General features: G+C 44.8%; 1 protein-coding gene across 5 annotated transcripts in view; it reads right to left on the minus strand.

The window, feature by feature from the left end:
• Positions 1-18,921, minus strand: part of ACOX2 (acyl-CoA oxidase 2) — a 35,610-nt gene that overhangs the window by 8,157 nt on the left and 8,532 nt on the right. For 4 of the 5 annotated variants that reach the window (XM_024746498.1, XM_024746495.1, XM_024746497.1 and 1 more), the window contains 5 exons: positions 17,976-18,138; positions 10,406-10,596; positions 8,669-8,839; positions 6,068-6,173; positions 1,984-2,201 (listed from right to left, as the gene is read on the minus strand). In XM_024746498.1, the coding sequence (XP_024602266.1) occupies positions 1,984-2,201; positions 6,068-6,173; positions 8,669-8,839; positions 10,406-10,596; positions 17,976-18,138 (849 nt within the window). Of the gene's footprint in view, positions 1-1,983; positions 2,202-4,656; positions 4,717-6,067; positions 6,174-8,668; positions 8,840-10,405; positions 10,597-17,975; positions 18,139-18,921 lie in introns of those variants that run through there. The other variant, XM_024746499.1, reaches the window with a different exon arrangement.

Raw genomic sequence — 18,921 nt, forward strand, 5'->3', positions numbered from 1 at the left:
ATATGTTCAGTCTGCCGTCTTTGCCTGGAAGTCTCCCACCTGAGATTTTATGACCATTTAAACAACTAAAAACTGTTTTGGTCAGTTAATTACCATAACACAGAGAGCTGGTTGTTAGTGTCACTTAGAATAGTGTGCCGTCCTTCATTTGTCATCTCAGAAATCTGAGGGCGATACTGAATAATCGAGGCATGGAACACAGAACTGTTAAAAGCATGGAGTCTGTTACATACCTAATTACCCTGCAGTAGTCGGAAGGTTACTTAGGAACCATAATGTGAGTAAATCAGTTTGTGGGTTTGATGCATGCATAAGTTGTCTGTTTGTGTCAGTGCTGTCTTTCTTGTCTTGAATTGTAAGCCTCTGGGGCCAAGGGAAGCACTTAGCGTGCTGTTGGAGATTAAAAAAAATCATGCTTATAGGTATTAAGGTGATCGTTTGTGTTTCATTATCACTGGCAATCAGGGCTAGAACATTATTGTCTTCATGTGCTTTTAAATGCCAAGCGTTTCAGAAAGTTAGATACGCTTGGGCTTGAACTGTGCAGTACTCAATCATGCTATTAATGGTTCCCACCAGTGGATTCTCTATATTAGGGAAAGTTTAATACCCGGGGCATAATTGTATCAAAGGTAGTTTTTGATAATTTTTGAAGATTTAATTAAACAGATATTTACTGACCACCAAATATCTGTTAGGTGCTTATTTGGAGTCATATGTAACATGTTGCATATTGTTAGAAAGAAAAAGAACCTGGTCTAGTTTTTTTTAAAACCTCCTTCATGAATATCTTATTTTATTAAAAAAAATTCAAATCTTTATTTATTGGCTGGGCCGCGTGGGATGCGGGATCTCATTTCCCTGACCAGGGATCGAACCCATGCCCCCTGCAGTGGAAGCACAGAGTCTTAACCACCGGACCGCCAGTGAATTCCCCTTTCTTTTTGTTCTTAGTATTGTTGATAATGTGAACTATTGGAGGTTCTAGGGGAAAAGTCATATACACACGTGTCATACCACATCCAGTCCCCAACATACACAACAGGCATCCTATTTTATCAGAAAAGGTGGTGTTATCAAGTTAGCTCATTTTCCATCTTATGGACAATGGTTACTAATTAGTATTAATTTCTGTTTCTTCCAGTGCCCTGGTCATGTTGGGGCTTTGGTTTTTACATGTTTTTAAAGTGATCATTTAGATTCTATATAAGTGACAGGATGGAAGTATTGCATTAGTATGTCATGACCCTACACTGCCCCGCCTTCTGCTGCATATAAAAGCTATATTATCGTGTTACAAATCAGCATGTGAATTACTAGATTTTAAAAATGTCGTCTTGAAGCTGAGGGAGTATTAAAGTGAGCTTAGTCAACTAAGCATATTCAACAAAGATAAGGATACATTTGAAATAAACAATAGCCCACCCTTCACTTTTAACATACAGTTTAAGAGCACATGCTCTGGAGGCAGACAGGTCCTCGATTGTACCCAGACCCTCCTCTGGCTTACTGTGTGACCTTGGGCCCTAAGCCTGAATTTCCTCCCCAGTAAAAGGGGGAGCGTAATAGTATCCACTTCAGAGCCCTATCAGGGTTAAATGAGATGATGTATATAAAAGCTTTTGGCATAGTGCCTGCCACGCATAAGTGTTCCTTAAGTATTAGCTAAGACCAAGGCTCATTAATATTATTAATATGTAGTATGCTTTTATTCATATTCTGTAGATTCATTTCTGGACAATGTTGGAGAGTTCAATTGAGGTAGCTAGACAATTTATTCTTAAGCATTTTTAGTTGTGATTTCCCCCCCATTTTTTCCTTTCATTAATTCATAATGCTTTATGTTGGTGTAATGATGCTAGGATGTAAACCTGTCCAGGGCTGGTGCTGCTTTTGCCAGACCCCCATTTAACAAGGTTTTAGAGTTGAAGGTTTTGGAGTTTGAAGTGAACAAAGGGCTTAGGGCGAAGGGCAGCCACTCACCGGATGAGGAGGAGAAGGTCCAGGTAGGCTTTTCTCGCCACATCTATTTGGGCGCCGGATAGGAAGCCATCATGGAGAAAGTCGCCCGTGTTAGTCATGATGCCATGTAAAGCATAGAGATCACAGAGACGTTTGAGCACCTGCTGAATTGCTGGTTGATTTTCCAGTTTCTCCAGAGCTTCTGTAAAAATCTTCACAGTGACATAGTAGAGGTGTGCCTACAAAGACACAGAGATGCGTTAGCCTCTGATTTCTGCCTCGACAAGTCATCCTGGAAGCTTGGCAAAACTACTGGAATAAGCTTGCTGTGGCCATGTGTTTCCCAGCAGGCTGACAAGCGCTGCCTTTCTACTAGCTCACCGTGTCTGAGCCTTTTTGACAGGGGTGTGTGCACACGTGTGTGTGCACGTGTGTGTGTGTGTGTGTGTGTGTGTGCTGGTGGCTGGTGGGCTCTGGAACTTGGTCCTTAGTTTCCTCATTTTCCTTGGGCCAGTCAAGAAGGTTTGAAAGCAGAGAGAGAGAATACAGCAGTATTGGAGGCTGACCTGGGGACAGTGGAGGACAGCACTGCTTTTCTCAAGAAAACAGCTACTTATTGTCTGCTGTGTTCAAGGCAGTGGTTGTGTGTGTGTGTGTGTGTGTGTGTGTGTGTGTGTATGTATGTGTGTGCCTTGAAGTGAGAGAACAGAGGTTCAAGATGTACATGAAATTTATCCTAGCTAGACTGTAAACTCCTTGAGGTAAGCTACTTAGCCCATATACAACAGTCCGGCTTTGTCGGTGGTTAAAGTAATACTTTGATGCTGGTTGGTAAGTGACCACTGCCTTCAACTGGCGAGAACCCCCTCTGCCAGGCTTCTTCCCAGGGATGCCCCTCCTCCACACAGCCCAGCAACTAAAGGTTTAACGCCGCCCGACCCAGCAGGACGCTTTTCCCTTAGGTCTGAAGTCCTTTCTGATTGGTGGGTGCTCCTGCCTTACTGGTTATTAAACCCTTCTCCCTAAGACAAATGCACATTATTTTTATCTGGTAGGATATACGAGTTCTATGGGAGGAGAGAGAAAAGGAGAGCATATATATTAGGTCTTCTCAAATTTTTATGTGTGTACAGATTACCTGGGGATTTTGTCAAAATGCAGATTTTGGGATAGCTCCCCAGTAATGCCCATACTGCTGGTAGTGACTTGAAGTAGCAAGGCCTCTTTAGAGTGTCTCGAGGGATCAAAGGAATTTACCCGAGGGACAAGGAACGAGGGTAATAGTCATTCTTAGGCAGGGGAGAACTGCACGGGCACAGGGCTATACTTTCAGGAGGCTGCAGCAATTTAAGGGTAAGGTGAGGTGATGACAGGGAACTGTGAAAGTCAGGGTGGATGGGCAATTGGGACCCAGGTCGATGAAGGGCTGTGAATGATGTGGTTGGGATTTTATTCTGTGGGGGTCAGGGGGCCACCAGAGTCTTCAACAGGCCAGTGACCTGATGAGGTTTCTCACTTGGAGTGGATCTGCCTTTCCCAGGGAGGCCTCACGTGGATGCTAACAATACCACTTTGCCACCTGGACCTGGGGTGCTCACAGCCATGCTGGGTTTGCAGCATTGGAATATGGAAAAGGAGAAGATGTGCTCTGCTGTCCCTGCTGCGTCAGACAGCCCTTGGTGTTCAAACTGGACCCAGTTTGGCACAGCTGGAGAGCCTCACTTTTTTCACTTAGGCCCTGTTTCCCTTTTCTAATCTGAGAGCCACATCCTTAAATTCTCAGGGACCTGGGTTTAAGAGTGGAGTGATGAAGAGCTGCCCAAGGGCCTCTGCCTCACAAAGCAGGAGGAGGACCAGAGAGAGGAAGGTGGCCTCTTCCTTTTGGGAAAGGCTGAGCCAAACCTTGGCACCATGCTCTGAACACAATGAACTTTATTTATTAGTGTGTGTGTGTGTCTGTTTCAGTCTTGCTTCCTGCCTAATTTAGGGGTGGGGGTGGGATGTGTAGCATTTGTAGCCTAGGTGGCTCTTCAAGTTGTACAGGTATTAACTCATTTAATCTTCACAATAATCCTACAAGTTAGGTACTATCAGTAGCTCCATTTTGCAGATGAGGCCTCTGAGGCATCGAGAGATTAAGTTCCTTGCCTGCCCAAGCACTGGCTGGTGAGTGGTAGCAGTGAGATCCAAACCAGGGTAGTCTGCCTCTCGGTTAAGTTTGTACTGTTAACCGCTGTGCTGTGTTGCCAAAGCCACCAGAGACTGAGGCGAGATTATAATGGGCTGGGACCAGAACTTAGGCCAGGGTCCGATCCTCCTCCTCCACCCCTCTGCCGCTGTTCCCCACCCCCCCTCGTGTTGCCGTCACTCTCCCTACACATTTGTGGTTTCCAGATGAGACCCAGTTGGGTACTTGAGGTTTCTGTAGAGTAGATGTCCTCCCAGAGCCCAGAAAGCGCAGATTTCCCTGCGCGTTATGACTTTAGAGACTCGGCTTGGGCACCGCCTTCCCAGGAAGCCGCTCATCCTTAAAACTGAGGCTATGCTTACTTTCCCTCTCAGGGTCATTTAATATGAGGTAACCCTGGCAAGCAGTGTCTGGTGCATGGCCGGCCATGGGTTTGGAAAGCAGGCGAATAATGGGCAGGTGTGGCTCCTTTTTAGGTGTCTGATGAGAGCACAGCATTTGCTTACCCTCTTCTATGTTGACCGGACATTTGACACAGCAGGGGGGTGCCTCTGTGACGGCCGGAGCTGCATGGAGGGTGGCAGAGTCAATACCGGCGCCGGCCGATGTGATGGAGGTGGCAGGTCACCAGGTGGCGCTCATGCCCAGCCTGCCTGACCAGCCCTGCCCCGCCCGCCCCATGAGGGAGGCTGCAAAACGCTTCTGGGCTCCCCTGTTCTAGCCTGCTATTTTTGGGGCCTGCTGCCTGAGGATTGAAGGGAACACCTTGGTTTTCCAGCTGTAGGTAGGGCCAGAGTCCCAGCTGCCTTAGCTAGAGCTCAGCAGTCATTTCTACCTCCTTCCCACTGCATTGCTCTCTGAAGCCCGTCCCTTTCTCCTACACCCTTAATATCTCTGCATCTACCCGCTTCTCTCCATGCCCTCTGGCAGATTCATGGTCTGGATCACCCTCAGCGCTTGCCCAGACTGCTGCTGCCTGCTCTGTCCTGGCCTTTAGCCTCCAGTCCATTCCACCCCCTGAAGCCTGTATGATCCTTCTAGAATGAAACTGATCGCTTCGCTCCTCTGATACAGACCCTGCAGAGGCTTCCCACTGCAATGAGAAACAGAAGCCAGACTTCTCACAGTGGAGCAGAAGGTGCCAGGCCTTGCCTATCTTTCCTCCTCCCCTATCCTCCTTCCTGTCCTGGTTTGTCTTCTTCCTTTCGGTTCTCCTTGGAAGGATGTACATCTCCTCCCAAGCACCATGCCTTTTCTTGCCTCCTCCTTCTACACCTCCTCATCCCTTTGCTGGGACACCTTCCTGTCCAAAGCCACAGCCTCCACCCCTTGCCTGGTTAATTTCAGCCCATCCTTGCAGTCCTGGCCTGTACGCCGCTTCTGAGAAGGCTTTCTGACTCCTCAAGGTGGGTAGACTTGCATCTGCTCTGGGATCTTGTGGCAGCCTGTATTTCCCCGTGACGGTGCTTTCCTGATCGCAGCCGTCTGTGGACACTGTTGAGCCCCCAGTACCCAGCCTGATGGCTGATGTTGAGTGGGTGCTCAAATATTTGCTGACTGACTGTGAATTATGCGCAAACACAAAACGTAGTGGAAATGGAATCAGACATCTAAGGATTGCCTGTGGGGCTGAGGAGAGACTTGACCTGCTTTTCTATCTGGGAGGAAATATTGAACAACTTGAAGCAAATCCAATAACACTGCCTCATTACACTTTTTCCCTAAGAGCTGCCAGTAAGCTTGCTTTGGAGTTAAGTCCTTTAATTAAAATACCCTGGACTAAAGCCTCGAAAGTCAAATGAAGGCAGCTACTGAACAGGGCTGGGGAATAATGGCAGAGTTCTGATTTTCTCAGCAGGACAACCTGCTGGGGAAACAAAACAGGTCTCTTTCAGCTTTAGCTGATGGGCAGCTCACCTTGGCGGCCTGGAGATGTATGACAGTGGTCTGGTTCCATGCCTCGTGCCTGTCAGCCCCAGATTGCATGAGAGTCTGTAAATGATGCACTGAGTCCTTTATGAGCCTAAAGGCCAAAGAAAAAAGGTTCTGTTTTTGAACAAGTGGGGAAGAGATGGGTGGCATTTGGTCCCAGGCTGCCTGGGGTCCCACAGAAGTAGAAATAATACCAATTTATTGACCATTTGTTTGTGTTACAAACCTAAATACTTGATATACATTATCTCTTTAACCCTTTTAAGAATAGGCATTCCCAATTTGCAGTGGGGAACACTGAGTGCTAGAGAGGCTAATTAACTGGTCCAGGGTCACGTAGCTAATAAGGAGTGGAGCTGTTCTTAACCTCCCGGCTGTAAAGCCTCAGGGCCCTGGGCCAGGCACCATCCCTTCTTTCTAATGCAGACTCCATCCTGCTACCAGTGTTTTCAGGCCATTCAACTGACTGACTTCCTATGGCTGAGCAAGGAGAGTGGTTTTCCTCTAAAGGCTGGTGAAGCCTGTCAGTCACCCAGTCTGCTCTAAGTTCTACCAAAGGGACCTTAAAAAAAAGAAAAGAGGAGAAAAGAAAACCAATCCTTGTTCTCCAAACCACGAAATTGGTAATTTGCCATTTAGTTAACCTTTATTCTTTTATTTTCTATTCCCTGCCCATCCACTCATGACCCTTGGAATTTGTATGCAAAACAAACTGTTTATTAAGCAATACTTATTTTGCTTTGTCATGGGATAGATAAGCACATGTCACATTGAGTTCTAAGCAAAAAGCAATATACAGCCGTCCCTTGGTATCTCTGGGGGGATTGGTTCCAGGACCACCACAGATACCAAAATCGAGATACTCAAGTCCCGGTATAAAAGTGTAGTATGGTCACCCTCCTTATTCACAGGTTCTGCATCTGGGGATATAGAAGACCAACTTTGATGGCATTTTAATTACCCTGAGCAGCCTTATTTTGCCTGCCCCACTGCTCCAACTGAAATGTTAGTTCTGTGAGACCTGGGCTTTTTTTTTTTTTTTTTCCCCTACATTGGGTCTTCGTTGCTGCGTGCGGGCTTTCTCTAGTTGCAGCGAGCGGGGGCTACTCTTCGTTGCGGTGTGTGGGCTTCTCATTGCGGGGGCTTCTCTTGTGGAGCACAGGCTCTAGGCTCACGGGCTTCAGTAGTTGCATCATGCAGGCTCAGTAGTTATGGCTTTTGGGCTCTAGAGCACAGGCTCGGTAGTTGTGGCGCACGGGCTTAGTTGCTCCGTGGCATGTGGGATCTTTCGGACCAGGGCTCGAACCTATATCCCCTACATTGGCAGGCAGATTCTTAACCACTGTGCTACCAGGGAAGCCCGAGGCCTGGGATTTTTGTCGGACTGGTTTACTGATAGATCCCTAGTGACTGGAACAGTGCCTGGCAGATTATAGGTACTAAATATTTGTGGTAAAACATAAATGAATGTCCCAAGTTGCTTGTGATCTTGAAATGACTATTAACCATCCCTGAGACCACAGGTTGGGATATAAGACCTCATATTATATAATGAAACTATTTTTTCCAGGATTTTTTGGTGTTTTAGTTGGGGAGGGGCTCAGAAGGTTTCCTTTCTAGGTAGCTAAATCTCTCCACCTTTTCCATGATGGTGTCTTTATTCCCAGCCCCCTGGCATATTTGGACATTCCTGACATACAGTAAGTGTCCGACGATATTTGCTGGATGACAGAAAGGAGGAGTCCTTGGTCTTGTCTGTGTTACCTGGAGCCTACTAGACCCTGGAAATAAACATATACTATCCCTTGTTATAGTCACATTTTTGAAAATTATTTTTAGATTGTGGGATATTTCGAATATGTGAGCACAGTTGTCCCTCTGTATCCACAGTTTCCACATCTTCAGATTCAACCAAGAATCAAATATTTGGAAAAAAAACATTCTAGAAAGTTCCAAAAAGCAAAAATAGAATTTGCTGCACTCTGGCAACTATTTACATATCATTTGCATTGTATTTATACCTATTTACATAATATTTACATTTTATTGGGTATTATAAGTAATCTAGAGATGATTTAAAGTAAATGGGAGGATGTGCATATGCAAATACCTACACATAATATTGCAAATCTGCAAATATCCCATTTTATAGAAGGGACTTGTGCATCCTGGGAGTTTGGTATCTGCAGGGGTCCTGGAACCAATCCCCTGCAGATACAGATGGATGACTGTATTGCTTTATTTATTAGTATTTACGTACCAATACATATGTAGTATTTACATATGGGTACATTCTTTGTAATGCAAACCACAGTGAGAACCTAAAGATTTAAAAAATTCCTTGCACTGGCTAGAGAGGTGATGTCTTCCTATCTTGACCAGGATGAGGAAGTGATAGTGGTCCATGGCTGACAGGTGAATTCTCCTTTCTGCCCCTGGTGGCAGGAGCTGAGAGGACTGAGGAGGTTGGGGAAGGGGGTGGTTTTTGGAAGAGTATCCTAGAATGTCCACCCAGCCAGTCCCAAAGGCCTTAGTGGGAAGGAGCCTGCCCCCAGGTGGGATGGTTGATTTCTAAGCTTGGCTTACCTGGCTGCCACGTGTGCCCAGGCTGTGGTGTAAAGCTCTGGGTGGAGAAAGTCGGCTACATTTTGGGCTGGGCACTTGGCCAGGTCAGGTGCAGTCAGGTATGCAACAGACTGAGGGAGAGACTTCTGTGATGTGGACTCCTGAGCCTGCAGGTAGCTCTTCACCAGAAACCTAGGGGGCAGGGGTACCAGCAGGTGAGAGGGTGGGGAGCCCTGAGGGACAGCCCAGCACCCCTCTCCCAGCGTCATGCACTCTTATGCTCCCCGTGGGAGAACCAGGGCCACCCACTTTCTTTCCCAGGTCCCTACTGATAGCTACTCTTCACTCAAAAGCCGAAATGCATCCCGAGGCTGTAGCTTCTTTCACAGTGAAATGGAGCTGGAGCTGTAGACCGCAGACATTCTCAGACCATGAATATAAATTCTTTTGATACCTGAACAAACAATCTTTTCTCTTGGTTAAGATCTTATGATTCGGGGGTTTATGATGAATTGTACAGTGATGGTGGAAATTAAATTTTCTTAGCTCATAAAAGGATAGATGCAAGATTGCAAGCATGTATAGGAGAACTACAGGTGACTCTTAGCTTCTTCCTTGTGCTAATCCAATGGTTAGCGGCTCTGGGTCAGACAACCCTGGATTCCTCTGCAGCTCCACACAGACCTGTGTGACTTCACTTCCCTCAGCCTCAGTGCCTCCATCTCTAGATGAGGATGGGGTCACCTGAGAGGGGGTTTGGGAAAACTGAATGAGATATTTGCAGAGCACTTGGCACAGTGCGGGGCATAGAGTATCTAATACATGATTTTGTATTCCTTTCGTAATTTGAAGAGAAAAAACAAATGTTGTATGTTTAAAATTTTTTAAAGAAATGTTACATAGCCAATTTGCCAGCAGGTCCTTTCTCCCTGCCTGGAGAAGTATGTGGCCTGTCTACTCACCTGAGATAGACGCAGGTGAAAGGCCTGGTCAGCCACAAGACCCACAGACATAAGAGAGAGAAAGAAACCGCCTGTTGCGGGGAGGGGGAATCAGCCGTTCCTCCCTGCCTTTCAGGTTGGAGCCTCCTGGTGCAGACCCTGTGCTGAACCTGGAGATGCTACAGTGAACAAGGCTGGCAGACTCCCTGCCCTCAAGGCCCGTCACACAAAAAGAGACGCAGTGGGGGCGCATCTGAAGGAAGTGTCGTTTTAGCTGAGACCTGAAGATGAGGAGGAGCCTGGCGGTGGAGAGGATTAGGGGGAGGGAAGTGAGTGTGCAGGCCACGAAGAAGAAACGTGTGGCTGGCAAAGTGAGCAGAGGAGAAGGTTGTGAGAGGATGGAGGGGAGGCAGGGACCATGTCTTAAGGTCCTTGCAGGCCACAGTGTGGACTGTGGCATTTTCCTGTGAGCGGTGGGAAGCCATTGAAGAATTTCAAGCAAGGGAAAGATGTGATCTTCTTTAGGCTTCAAAAAAATCCCCCTGGCTGCCTGTGGAGGAAGGACGGAAGTGGGGCAGGGTGGAAGCAGCCAACCAGTGAGGAGATTGATGTTGTCCCGGTGGAGGGTGTGGCAGCCTGGCTGGGAGCTGCATGAGTCTGGGGAGAAGTGGATGGATTGGAGACATAATGTGGGAGTTGGACAGTCTGCAGACGGTGGTCCCCAAAGTCTGCTCCCTCTGTGGGCATCAGATGGTGCTTCAACCCAGGCAGAAGCTTGGTGGGGTCCCTGAGGGTTGGACAGAGACGTGGGCCTTACCTGGCTGTCTGCAGGTAGAGCACCGTGTTCTCACCCTCGTAGGTGCAGGAGGCTGTCACTCTGGTGACCAGGGAGGGCAGACCGCTCAGCTTCGAGTAGCCATGTCCACCACAGGCCCTGCGGCACAGCTCAGCCCCCTGGACGCAGAAGTCCGACACCAAGGCCTTCATACCTGCACTCAGTGCGTGAAGCTGCAAAAACAGGAAGGGTGTCAGTTGGCCTAAGGGGCCGTTCAGTTACAGCCATGCTTACCACTCATGGAGCGCCCACTCTATGCTGAGAACAGCTCTGTGAGATAAGAACTGTTTCCTCAGCTCACAACTTTATGAATGAGAAGACTGAGACTCGGGTTACGTGACTCACCCAAGGTCATAAAAAGAGGCAGTGTTGCTGTAGGGGCAATAAGAACGAAGGAAAACTGTCTAGACCAGTGTGTCCAGGATCTTGGGAAGAGAGTGCTTTTAGGATTGGTCTCACCATTATCCAGGAGCTGTGGATTTTGCTGGCAGGGAGAGGTTTTGGAGGGCTTGTCTGTGAGGATGCAGGTCCACCATCAGCCCACTGCTCTGGGTTGTAGGAGGGGCTGCCAGGCAGCCAACCTGGTTTGAGTTTTTGGTTCTTGAAAGCCCTTACCCATCTTTCACACTTTCAAGTCCTTGGGAGGAAGGGTCATGTCCCTTAACCTCTCTGTGCTTCACTTTCCTCATCTGTAAAATGGGTATATACAAATGGTGCCTGCGGTACAGTTGGAAGGATTGCTGAAGTAATGCTTACAAAGCAGAGAGCCTGGACAGACCAAATCTATATGTAAGTCCACCGTCCTTTATCTGAGAATCTTGGGTCCAGATGTGTTTTGGAATCAGATATGTTTTGAATTTTAGAAAGGTAAAGCAGCGCCGTTAAGGTAGATTATATATAATACCCCTAGAGGAGTCCAGGGAGACCCTAGTGATCCAATGTATTAATATTTTCAGCTGCAAAATGTATTCACACTCAGTGGGATAAATCAGCTTAATTCAGGTCAAACTGTGCCACCAAATGAGTTCTAAATGACTTTTGGTTTTCAGAGCTTTCCAGGTTTCAGAGACACACCAGGGGGGACTTCCCTGGTGGCGCAGTGGTTAAGAATCTGCCTGCCAGTGCAGGGTACACGGGTTCGATCCCTGGTCTGGGAAGATCCCACATGCCGCAGAGCAGCTAAACCTGTGTGCCACAACTACTGAGCCTGTGCTCTAGAGCCTGCGAGCCACAACTACTGAGCCTGCGTACCACAGCTACTGAAACCCGTGCCTAGAGCCCCTGCTCTGCAACAAGAGAAGAGAGATTGGTTCAAGGTGGTGAAATAGGAGGACATGAGCTCACTTCTTCTTGCGGGAGCACTGGAATCACAACTAATTGCTGAACAGTCATCGACAGGAAGACACTGGAACTCACCAAAAAAGTTCAAGATACCCCACATCCAAAGACAAAGGAGAAGCTGCAATGAGACGATAGAAGGGGCGCAATCACAATAAAATCAAATCCCATAACCGCTGGGTGGGTGAGTCACAAGCTGGAGAACACTTATACCACAGAAGTCCACCCACTGGAATGGAGGGTCTGAGCCCCACATCAGGCTTCCCAACCTGGGGGTCTGGCAAAGGACCTGGGAGGAGGAATTCCCAGAGAATCAGACTTTGAAGGCTAGTGGGATTTGATTGCAGGACTTCGACAGGACTGGGGGAAACAGAGACTCCACTCTTGGAGGGCACACACAAAGTAGTGTGTGCATCAGGACCCAGGGGAAGGAGCAGTGACCCCATAGGAGACTGAACCAGACCTACCTGCTAGTGTTGGAGGGTCTCCTGCAGAGGCGGGGGGTGGCTTGGCTCACTGCGGGGACAAGGACACTGGAAGCAGAAGATCTGGGAAGTACTCCTTGGCATGAACCCTCCCGGAGTTCGCCATTAGCCCCACCAAAGAGCCTGTAGCCTCCAGTGCTGGATCATCTCAGGCCAAGCACCCAACAGGGAGTGAACTTAGCCCCACCCATCAGCAGACAAGCAGATTAAAGTTTTACTGAGCTCTGCCCACCAGAGCAACACCCAGCTCTACCACCACCAGTCCCTCCCATCAAGAAGCTTGCATAAGCCTCTTAGATAGCCTCATCCACCAGAGGGCAGACAGCAGAAGCAAGAAGAACTACAGTCCTGCAGCCTGTGGAACGAAAACCACCTTCAGAGAAAGATAGAGGACTATGTACCAGATGAAGGAACAAGATAAAACCCCAGAAAAACAACTAAATGAAGTGGAGACAGGCAACCTTCCAGAAAAAGAATTCAGAATAATGATAGTGAAGATGATCCAGGACCTCGGAAAAATAATGGAGGCAAAGATTGAGAAGATGCAAGAAATGTTTAACAAAGACCTAGAAGAATTAAAGAACAAACAAACACAGATGAACAATTCAATAACTGTAGAAATGAAAACTACACTAGAAGGAATCAATAGCAGAATAACGGAGGCAGAAGAACAGATAAGTGACCTGGAAGACAGAATGGTAGAATTCACTGCCACAGAACAGAAAAAAGAAGAAAGAATGAAAAGAAATGAAGACAGCCTAAGAGACCTCTGGGACAACATTAAACACACCACATTCGCATTTTAGGGGTCCCAGAAGGAGAAGAGAGAGAGAAAGGACCAGAGAAAATATTTGAAGAGATTATAGTCGAAAACTTCCCAAACATGGGAAAGGAAATAGCCACCCAAGTCCAGGAAGTGCAGAGTCCCAGGCAGGATAAACCCAAGGAGAAACACGCCAAGACACACAGTAATCAAATTTACAAAAATTAAAGACAAAGAAAAATTATTGAAAGCAACAAGGGAAAAATGACAAATAACATACAAGGGAACTCCCATAAGGTTAACAGCTGATTTCTCAGCAGAAACTCTACAAGCCAGAAGGGAGTGGCATGATATACTTAAAGTGATGAAAGGGAAGAACCTACAACCAAGATTACTCTACCCAGCAAGGATCTCATTCAGATTTGATGGAGAAATCAAAAGCTTTACAGACAAGCAAAAGCTAAGAGAATTCAGCACCACCAAACCAGCTCTACAACAAATGCTAAAGGAACGTCTCTAAGTGGAAAACACAAAAGAAGAAAAGGACCTACAAAAACAAGCCCAAAACAATTAAGAAAATGTTAATAGGAACATACATATCGATAATTACCTTAAATGTAAATGGATTAAATGTTCCAAACAAAAGGCATAAGCTTGCTGAATAGATACAAAAACAAGACCCGTATATATATATATGCTGTCTACAAGAGACCCACTTCAGACCTAGGGACACATACAGACTGAAAATGAGAGAATGGAAAAAGGTACTCCATGCAAATGGAAATCAAAAGAAAGCTGGAGTAGCAATACTCATTTCAGATAAAATAGACTTTAAAATAAAGAATGTTACAAGAGACAAGGAAGGACACTACATAATGATCAAGGGATCAATCCAAGAAGGAGATATAACAATTATAAATATATATGCACCCAACATAGGAGCACCTCAATACATAAGGCAACTGCTAACAGCTATAAAAGAGGAAATCGACAGTAACACAATCATAGTGGGGGACTTTAACACCTCACTTACACCAATGGACAGATCATCCAAACAGAAAATTCATAAGGAAACACAAGCTTTAAATGACACAATACACCAGATAAATTTAATTGATATTTATAGGACATTTCATCCAAAAACAACAGATTACACTTTCTTCTCAAGTGTACACGGAACATTCTCCAGGATAGATCACATCTTGGGTCACACATCAAGCCTCGGTAAGTTTAAGAAAATTGAAATCATATCAAGCATCTTCTCTGACCACAGCACTATGAGATTAGAAATAAATTACAGGGAAAAAACCCCATAAAAAACACAAACACGTGGAAGCTAAACAATACATTACTAAATAACCAAGAGATCACTGAAGAAATCAAAGAGGAAATCAAAAAATACCTAGAGACAAATGACAACAAAAGCACGATGATCCAAAACCTATGGGATGCAGCAAAAGCAGTTCTAAGAGGGAAGTTTATAGCAATACAGTCCTACCTCAAGAAACCAGAAAAATCTCAAATAAACAATCTAACCTTACACCTAAAGGAACTGGAGAAAGAAGAACAAAGAAAACCCAAAATTATTAGAAGGAAAGAAACATAAAGATAAGAGCAGAAATAAATGAAATAGAAACAAGGAAAACAATAGCAAAGACCAATAAAACTAAAAGCTGGTTCTTTGAGAAGATAAAATTGATAAACCTTTAGCCAGACTCATCAAGAAAAAGAGGGAGAGGACTCAAATCAGTAAAATTAGAAATGAAGAAGGAGAAGTTACAACAGACACCGCAGCACATCAAAAGAGACTACTACAAGCAACTCTTATGCCAATAAAATGGACAACCTGGAAGAAATGGACAAATTCCTAGAAGGTATAACCTTCTAAGACTGAACCAGGAAGAAATAGAAAATAACAGACCAATCACAAGTAATGCAATTGAAACTGTGATTAAAAATCTTCCAACAAGCAAAAGTCCAGGACCAGATGGCTTCATAAGTGAATTCTATCAAACATTTAGAGAAGAGCTAACACCCATCTTTCTCAAACTCTTCCAAAAAATTGCAGAGGAAGGAACACTCCCAAACTCATTCTGTGAGTCCCCCATCACCCTGATACCAAAACCAGACAAAGATTCTACAAAAAAAGAAAATTAGAGACCAATATCACTGATGAATATAGATGCAAAAATCCTCAACAAAATACTAGCAAACAGAATCCAACAACACATTAAAAAGATCATACACCGTGATCAAGTGGGATTTATCCCAGGGATGCAAGGATTCTTCAATATACACAAATCAATCAATGTGATACACCATATTAACAAATTGAAGAATAACAACTGTATGATCATCTCAATAGATGCAGAAGAAGCTTTTGACAAAATTCACACCCATTTATGATAAAAACTCTCGAGAAAGTGGGCATAGAGGGAACCTACCTCCACATAATAAAGACCATATATGACAAACCCACAGCAGGCATCATTCTCAGTGGTGAAAAACTGAAAGCATTTCCTTTAAGATCAGGAACAAGACAAGAATGTCCACTCTCGCCACTATTATTCAACATAGTTTTGGAAATTTTAGCCATGGCAATCAGAGAAGAAGAAATAAACGGAATCCAAATTGGAAAAGAAGAAGTAAAACTGGATCACTGTTTGCATATGACATGACACTATACATAGAGAATCCTAAAGATGACACCAGAAAACTACTAGACCTAATCAAGGAATTTGGTAAAGTTGCAGGATACAAAATTAATGCACAGAAATCTCTTGCATTCCTATATACTAAACAATGAAGGATCAGCAAGAGAAATTAAGGAAACAATCCCATTCACCATTGTAACAGAAAGAATAAAATACCTAGGAATAAACCTACCTAAGGAGGTAAAAGACCTGTACTCAGAAAACTATAAGACACTGAGGAAAGAAATCAAAGATGATACAAATAGATGGAGAGATATACCATGTTCTTGGTTTGGAAGAATCAATTTTGTGAAAATGACTATACTACCCAAAGCAATCTACAGATTCAATGCAATCCCTATCAAATTATCAGTGGCATTTTTTACAGAACTAGAACAAAAAATCTTCAAATTTGTATGAAGACACAAAAGACCCCGAATAGCCAAAGCAATCTTGAGGGAAAAAAACGGAGCTGGAGGAATCAGACTCCCTGATTTCATACTATACAACAGAGCTACAGTAATCAAGACAATACAGTACTGACACAAAAACAGAAGTATAGATCAATGGAACAGGATAGAAAGGCCAGCGATAAAACCACACTCCTGTGGTCAGCTAATCTATGAAAAAGGAGACAAGGATATACAATGGAGAAAAGACAGTGTCTTCAATAAGTGGTGCTGGGAAAACTGGACAGCTACATGTAAAAGAATGAAATTAGAGCACTCTTTAACACCATACACAAAAATAAACTCAAAATGGATTAAAGACCTAAATGTAAGGCCAGACATTATAAAACTCTTAGAGGAAAACATAGGCATAACACTCTTGACCTAAATCACAGCAAGATCTTTTTTGACCCACCTCCTAGAGTAATGGAAATATAAACAAAAATAAGCAAATGGGACCTAATGAAACTTCAAAGCTTTTGCACAGCAAAGGAAACTATAAACAAGATGAAAAGACAACCCTCAGAATGGGAGAAGATATTTGCACATGAATCAACAAAGGATTAATCTCCAAAATATATAAACAGCTCATGCAGCTCAATATAAAAAAGCAAACAACCCAATCAGAAAGTGAGCAGAAGACCTAAATAGTCATTTCTCCAAAGAAGACATGCAGATGGCCAAGAGGCACATGAAAAGCTGCTCAACATCACTAATTATTAGAGAAATGCAAATCAAAACTACACTGAGGTATCACCTCACACCAGTTAGAATGGGCATCATCAGAAAATCTACAAACAACAAATGCTGGAGAGGGTGTGGAGAAAAGGGAACCCTCTTGCACTGTTGGTAGGAATGTAAATTGATACAGCCACTATGGAGAATAGTATGGAGGTTCCTTAAAAAACTAAAAATAGAATTACCGTATGACCCAGCAATCCCACTACTGGGCATACCCAGAGAAAACCATAATTCAAAAAGACAAATGCATTCTAATGTTCATTGCAGCACTATTTATAATAGCCAGGACATGGAACCAACATAAATGCCCATTGTCAGACGAATGGATAAAGAAGATATGGTACATATATACAATGGAATATTACTCAGCCATAAAAAGGAACGAAATTGGGTCATTTGTAGGGATGTGAATGGACCTAGAGACTGTCATATGAAGTGAAGTAAGTCAGAAAGAGAAAAACAAATATCGTATATGAACGCATATATGTGGAACCTAGAAAAATGGTACAGATGCACCCATTTACAAGGCAGAAATAGAGACACAGATGTAGAGAACAAACAGCAAGGGGGGAAAGCGGGGTTGGGGGTGGTGTGATGAATTGGGAGATTGGGATTGACATGTATACACTAATATGTATCAAATAGATAACTAATAAGACCCTACTGTATAAAAAAAAATAAAATTCAAAAAAAAAAAATAGAGAAGCCACTGCAATGAGAATCCCGCGCACCGCAAGGAAGAGTAGCCCCCGCTCGCCGCAACTAGAGAAAGGCTGCGCGCGGCAACGAGGACCCAACACAGCCAAAAATAAATAAATTTATAAAAACAAAAAAACACACCAGGGATTGTGCACCTGTGTTCTGTACACTATCTGCGATCATTTCCTCTAACATGTTTGGAGCTTCCTGGGGGCCAGATGTAGGTGGATTTATATGTCAGGGTACAGTTCACCTGGGATGTTGGAAGTCTGCAGAGGGAGAAAGTGGAAAGAGCCCATGGGGGCAGGATTGGGGCTGCTTCCCAGTGGGAGGACCATTTCAGCCATGGTCCCAGCTCCTCCCTCCCAGAGAAAGCAGGTATACCTCAGGCAGGAGTCTGAAGTCTCTGTCCAAAATGGAACTGTAGGAGCGATGGAAGAATTCCAAGAGGCTCTTTGCCACGAAATGGAATGCATAGGCCTTGGCCAGCGGAGGAAAGAGTTTCTGCTGCTGCGTCTGGTAGTCCAGGACTTTTGCCTCTGGGTCACTGAGGGGAAGAAAAGCAGAAGATTTGCTACCTGCCACATCCATCTTCCCATATCCCCAATGCCATAAAAGCCTTAAAAACGGACAGTTTTTTATAGCTCACCGCAAAATTTGACGTAGACTGACGTGACGCTAGTAATAATCTTAAAATTCCATCTAACATGAATATCCACACATTTCACTGTAGAAATATTAACATGTCCGCTTATGGGTGCTGCCCCTTTGGAGGTTTACAGTATACACACCGTATTAACCTGCTAAAAATCTGGAAAGTTCTGAATTCCAACAGATCTGGCCTCAAGGATTTTGGGTGAGGGGTTGTGGCCCTGAAGCCCTGATTATTTGAACCTTGACCTTTCACTGTCCAGGTGCATGTGCTGTGAGCTGGGAAATATGTGGAACCTAATTGATAACTCTGAGGATGTGAACTTGGGTTGGATGGAATTCCGAGGTAGGGATTGCACCCGCCTTGTCCGTTGCTGTGTTCTCAGTGCTGGAGACTCTGTTCAACATTAGGGGCCTTTGGTAACTATTAGTGGGTTGATGTGAATGTGAGACGCCTCCCGTGGCTGATGGGGAGAGACCTGGTGTCTCTTCTCTGGGCCAGCAGCCCCTCGCCTGGACATGTACTATTATAACCATCCCAGTCTTATGCAACCCAGAAGACTGGGCTCTGACAGGATATCATTGGCAGTACCTCCTTCCCAGCTCCCCTGTCCCCCAGAGAAGACTCCCTCAGCCCGGGATTCTGAAGCCAGGCTGGCTGAGGGTGATTTGGGTTTGC

This window comes from Neophocaena asiaeorientalis, unplaced genomic scaffold (genome assembly GCF_003031525.2).
Source record: "Neophocaena asiaeorientalis asiaeorientalis breed wild unplaced genomic scaffold, Neophocaena_asiaeorientalis_V1.1 scaffold251, whole genome shotgun sequence".
Classification (NCBI taxonomy): domain Eukaryota; kingdom Metazoa; phylum Chordata; class Mammalia; order Artiodactyla; family Phocoenidae; genus Neophocaena; species Neophocaena asiaeorientalis.